At 43.2% G+C, this 6,265-nt stretch overlaps 1 protein-coding gene across 1 annotated transcript in view; it reads right to left on the bottom strand.

Annotated features, from left to right (window-relative positions):
- VBP1 (von Hippel-Lindau binding protein 1) overlaps positions 1-2,281 on the bottom strand; it is a 5,051-nt gene extending 2,770 nt beyond the window's left edge. The window contains 3 exon segments of the mRNA XM_009997133.1: positions 444-542; positions 1,000-1,066; positions 2,085-2,281. Of these exon segments, the coding sequence (XP_009995435.1) occupies positions 444-542; positions 1,000-1,066; positions 2,085-2,281 (363 nt within the window).
- Positions 2,282-6,265: the final 3,984 nt, after the last annotated feature.

Raw genomic sequence — 6,265 nt, 5'->3', positions numbered from 1 at the left:
TCCCTAAAATCGTGCTTGAAAAGGGAAAGCAAGAATCTCAATACCAGTGACAAGATGGGAAGCTAGCTGCCAAACTAAACTATTTTACTGGGCATATACCCATCCCAGGCAATGCTGGATGCAACCTGAACCACAATGTAAAGAAGTGATCAGGAAAACATTCATGAATATGCTTTTTGGAAGGAACAACCCAGCAAAAGTACAATTCTCTGAAGTCTTCCTGTTCAGGTGCCAAACAGAATCAAACATGAAACCTCCACTAACACATTGGAACTGTCTTGTGAGGTTTGCCTTGCTGACAGGACACAGCTCCACCATGCACAAGGGAACAGAATTATGCCCACAGCCACCAGCACTATAGATGAGACAGCAACCAACACTGTCCTTCATAAGCCTTTTATAACTTATTTAAACAGTTTCAGAGAAAGTTCCATTTTACTTACCCCCAACCACAAACAAACTTTATCTGTAGGAGGAACTGAAGCTTTGCAGTAGAGATTATCTGCCAATAAAAATCTGGTTTCCATTGGATTTGTGGAATCCTTAAGACAAATAATAAAACTTAAAATTGCTATTTTTACTGGAAACTTAGGTCAAAGACATAAAACTTACAGTAAAGAGCACACTTTTCTGCTTTTTGCTATTGATACAGCATAAACTTCACCTCCATAAAATCTTACTTCAACATTCAAGGTAGAGCTTCAAGAATAAAGTATTTTTAAAAGATATATTTAAAAATTACATACAAATCCCTATAAAGAATAGGGATGAAGTCAAAGCTTAGCTGCCATCTATACACTATTAAAAGTGAAGCTTGCATTAGAAACATATATATTTTTTAACTAGCTTTCAAAAAGTACTACATACCTTTAAAAACAATTCTGTTATTTATAAAGGCATATTAAGTGTGCTCTCCAAAACATTTCTTGCAATGTGTTCTGTTAGGGTGGAAAGGTAGTTAGCTTTTCTCATACTCATTAGATATTCAAAATAGTTTACCTTTTTCTTCTGCATGTGTTTTAAAATTTCTAATGTCTGTTTAATTTCAGGAATCTGACTTTTTAGCCTGTGAATTAACAACAGTCATAATTTATTATTTTACAGAGACACAAAGTTTCCTAAACAAGTGATCAGTTTTATTACACGATCCAACCTCCATTTTAAAGCTTGCAACTCGTAACATCTTTCCAGACTTACGAATGCAGATTTGCAAGATACAGCATGTAAAGACATTTCAGCTCCAGCTTCACCTGCCTCTCACCATAGGGAGGCTCAGTAGTTTCCTGAAGCAGAGCAACACACACAGCTTTCTAACTGAACAGACACACATGAATAGTAACAGATACCTATTTGCTCCACTGGCATATTTTGGCATATTTCTGATCTCTCTGCAGGGAAACCTCAGCAGAAATACAGATAAAAAACATTGTGTGAAAAACAAAGCAAGTGTGTTTCTTCTGAGGTGCACAAACTATTCTAACAGTTTAGAGCTCCAAGACTGGGGGGCCCTGTTAAAACAAAAGCTCTATCCAGAGTTGGAAGTGTCCCCCTCCACCTGCTCCCCAGCCCTGAGTCACCAGGATCCCCACTGCCCTTCAGGCTGCCCTCTCCTGCAGCCAGCAGGCTCACACAAGCCTCTGGGTGCCAGACAGAAGGGATATTTGTCCATCAAAGAAGATTAATCTAAATAAAATATTACTTGAAGCTTTGATTTTAGCTTTTAAAAATGCACTTCTTGCCTGGCTTCAGATGAAGACTGAAGCTACTGAAGAGAGATGAGATTATTAAACCATAAGTTACAGCCTGATACAGTAGTCACTTGACAAAAACATTTTCTTATTTACATTAGGCTGACAAAATTAAGGGACTGTGGCAGTACTTTTCAGCCTTAAAGACTAAGGACCATTTCAGCAATGCTATAAATTGTTTTGCATGTGATTCTGAAAAAGAGGAAAAAAATAAAAAGCTGGGCTTTCCTGAAAGTACTGTAAATACTACTTTTGAAATACTTATTTTAAATATACTTTTTTATATATAAATAACTGTGCTAAACATTTCCCAGTTCTGCAAAAGTTATGACTTACCTCCTTTTCTTTTGAGCAAGATTAAGTTCCAAAAATTTATACTTCTGATACTGCTCATCCAACTTCTTAAGAACTACATCTGCTGTCTCATTTCCAGGCTGTTTCATAAAAGAATCTACATCTTCCTTTAGGGGGAGAAAGAAACCCTCAGTGTTAGAAGAGTTGTACAGAAATCCTAGATACAGTCATGCTATCATTGTACTGCAGCTGAGTCTGGAGGGATTTTTGTATGTGACCAAAATTCTTTATTTCTGGGGTGAAGTACAAAATAGTTTTGTTTCCTTCCTCAGTCACCTTTTCACTTCCCCCTCCCCCCCTTTTTGGTAGGGAACTACAGAACAGCTGCAAGGATTATTTTATACCCATATTTGCAAGTATCTCGTTAGAGATGCTTCTGGTCCTGGCCAGTGTCAAGTGACACCTGACAGGGATGGACATCCTCAGAGCATAGGTGGACTTTGGTTTCCTATCTGTAAAGTAAGGGTCACTGTGGCTAATCAGATTACGAGCTATTCAGGATAAGACTGGTGAAGGAAAAGAATCATGGCCTGATCAACCATGTTGTGTCAGAGCAAGAGGAAAGGGGGGAAAACTGCAGTGTCACTCAGGCAGGCTTTATGGCAGTGACAAGCTTATCTTTGAAAGCTGTTCTGATAGTCAGCAGCAAGAAGCCAGGGAAACCTCAAAAGAACAATTCCAGCCAGTCCTACTGTCAACTGGAAAAGAAGCCAGAGAAGACAGGCCTGAGCAGGTGAGGATGCTGATCCCTGAGTGACTCTTTCAGGAAGTGGTTCATCTGCCTGCAGCCAACCTTCTCACCTCATGAAAGGTACATCAGGCCTGAGAACAACCACGTGTTTCTGACCTTTGCAACATTTACTGATGTATAATTCAAGATGACCACACTTGTCCACTGAGGTAGTTCTGTCCCTGTTTATACAGCTCTGGAAGATCTGATGAGAGCCTACAAGAGGCCTCTTCAGCTTCTCCTTTTTACTAGGTGCTTCCATTCCAGTAGTTCCACATCGAAAAAGACTATAACACACTACTAAAGTAAGATCAGACATACAGCTGTTTCCCTTCGTGTCTCCTAAGATAAAGAAACTTGCTGTGAAATTACTGAACCTGATAAGAAGTCACCCACCTTCCTTATCATTTGGGAAATCTGCAGCAGAAATACAAACTCCACAACAGACTACAGCAGGTGGCATGATCTAGGTGGTACAACAGCATTCAAGAGACCCCATTTCAGACCAACTGCCCGAGGAACACATTAAGCTACCCTGCCAACAGCAGAAGAAGAAGCATTCCTGCCTCCTGAAGAACCTTGTAGAGAAGCTGTAACCAAAAAACCCAAGGATTATATTCAGGCAAGTGTTGTACATGTGAGGCCTGAGTATGTTCTCAAATTAAACTAACTCTTGTGGAAGCTGTTCTGCTTGTGTAACTCACTCAAGGGGGAACGAAAAAGCAGGTGGGCAGCAGCTGACCCCACACACTGCCCAGCAGCCCACCTCTGCCTCAGTACAGAGAGATGAGACAGAACCCAAGTCCTCCTGAAACAAATATGCTGAGAAATTAGTCGAGGCCCTCTCTACTGGTGATCTCCTCCCACTACATAATGACCCAGCCCAAGGCAAGCTCAGATTTACCACTTGGGTTTTCCAGCTGCAACTTCCAAGTCCTGCTGGTTGGGTTTTTGGCCCATCTGACTCAACTGCAAGGCTGAGGCATGGTCACTTCTTTGAGCCTCAACAGAAGAGCTTTGCAGCAGAGCTGGGTGTCAATGCACTTAGGACACCTGCTTCCTGATGCATCACACAGCATCTAAACTGCAGAATTACCTTACAGGTTCTCCAAAGACCTGACAAAATTCATCCCTATCTTTTAAGGAAGAAAATCCACTGGCAAAACACCACTGTTGTATACCTAAAGATAACACAGTCTTTGCAAATGTCAAGCCAAGCCACACAAACACTGTAAAAGCCCAGAAACAGAGCAAGATGGCACATGCCCATGTTCATCTTTTGGGTGATGACCCAAATAAACAGCTGCAGGCACTCTGCTTCTGCAGAGAGTTATCATCACCTACAGGCAGATACAGAGAAGATGACAAAAGAGACACATTTTCAGATTTGCATCTCCCGTCCTCCCCCTCACACATGCGCTAAGGAAAGCAGAATAAGAAGGGCATCTTATGTGGAAACATCTGGACAGCAGCTCAAAAGAAAACAGAGTTGAAAGTTCTATTTGGAGTGGTTCTGAAACTCCTAAGAAACCCTGAGTTACTGCTGAACGTCGCTGAAAATATGGAAGGACACACAAGTGCACAGATCAGTGCCTAAGAAAAGGTACCCACCATAAACTGTTTGGAGAGCCTCTATTGAGTCAAGACATTTAAAGAAAACACCTCTGAAGATAAGATTCACAGTAAAGTGCCCATGCAGCATGTGGTGGGGGGAGGTCAAGCAAGTAATCAGCAAGTTTTTATCATCATGGTGGTATGCAATGTTTCTGAAATTGAAACTTATTTTCTGGGAAAAAAACAACAACCTGTACTAAAACACCCTCAAGATACTGGTATTTTCACTTTGTGGAGTAGAATAGAAACTTCTAGCCTGTTTATTTTGAATAAAATAAAGTCTATCTTAACATCTGCATTCGAGTACTCATCACTGAGGATCTTGTCTATAGAGACACCTCTGTTTGATCAGGGCACCTTTCAAAACTGAGAATTAGTTTTCAAAACTGGGAATGGGTTTTAGAGCCAGACAAAAGCTTCTGAAGAACTGAAGCAAAGCACAGAGCTAAAGCCACTGCCCCCAGCACTCTCCCAGGTCACAGGGTAGAGCACAGGAGACACTTCAGACACAAGTATCAAAAAGTAACAACATGGAACCAAACATGAGTAGTGAGCAGAATTCAGATGAGAGGTGTGACAGACACCCTCAAGGCTTTGCTGCAGCTGGTTATCCGCTCCCTGCTAGGGTGGCTACCTCCATTGTAGAGTCAGCCCAGACCATGAGTTCTCTGTCACAATGACCGAGGTAGCTGAAGCCATGGCCCCTTCTTTTCACTTGTGTCCACATTATTCTCCCATGAGGGGGTGGGAGGCAGCTGGCTGCAGGCAGCAGTGGTTTTACATCCCAGTCGGATTTGCCAGACACCACCAACAGTTAAAGAACCTTAAAGAAAAAGCAGGATCTGGATGCACTGAAAGGCAGTGTACTGCCCCTGCTGGCTCAGGACCTGCGCCCTAGCAAGACACAGGTAGACGAGCATGAAACTTAGGAACAGCAAAATGCAAGTGAAGCAAACTTATTTCTATAAGAGCCATCATACCCAACCAGTCCAAACACCTCTGGTAAAGAGATCCAAGATAGATCTGAGAAATACAGACTTTCAAAGTCCAAGAAAATCTCAGTAATAAAGCAGCACCACAAACAAAGCATTCAGGGCAGACATCTGATGTCTCCAGATGACACCAAGGCAGGCAAGCATAGCCAGTCTGATCGATACTTATTGATCAAACAAAACAAAGCAGCCATCAAGACAGCCCACCAAGGGCTAGCTTACAGCAAACAGTGAGCAACAGATAATTCTGACATTACATCACTGTGTAAGGTGATGAATTCTTTTCAATCAGCCAACCATTACTAAATGCTTAGTACATCACTTTCTAAAGTCAGACAAACAAGTTCAGCCTGTTTTCCAAAAGACAGGTTTTTTTCTTTGGAGATCTCAGGAAACCCAGCTGGACACCACAGCCCTTTCTGAAGGATGACTCTGCTCAGCACTCAGGAACGGTCTTATGCCAGGAGGTGCAGGGAGAGGGGCTGGAGGGCAGCGTGGCGGTGTCTGAGGGGGCCGTTGTGCTCAGGGCAGGACAACCCGGCACAAGGACCCGCGGCCTGTTATGTAGGACAGGAGGGTTCACCCATAACACGCTCCTCACTGGCCTGCCAGCCGGCCAGTGAAGAAACACAATAACGCTCAAAACCAGGGGTTTCAGTTTGCTGCAAAGCGTATTAACACTTGATACCGCCCCGGCAGAACCGGAATCAGCCGCTGTCCCCGTCAAGCCCTCAGGTTCGGAGCGAGGAGCTGCGGTGCGGGGCTGGGCCCGCGGGACCCACCTTGGCGACCAGGCGGGGAGGGCGCCACGGCTCCCCCGCCCCGGC

This window comes from Chaetura pelagica, unplaced genomic scaffold (assembly GCF_000747805.2).
Source record: "Chaetura pelagica isolate M959 unplaced genomic scaffold, ChaPel_1.0 scaffold344, whole genome shotgun sequence".
NCBI classification, from domain to species: Eukaryota; Metazoa; Chordata; class Aves; order Apodiformes; family Apodidae; genus Chaetura; species Chaetura pelagica.
Note: the sequence above shows the minus strand (reverse complement) of the source record. Positions and strands in the feature narration are given on the sequence as shown.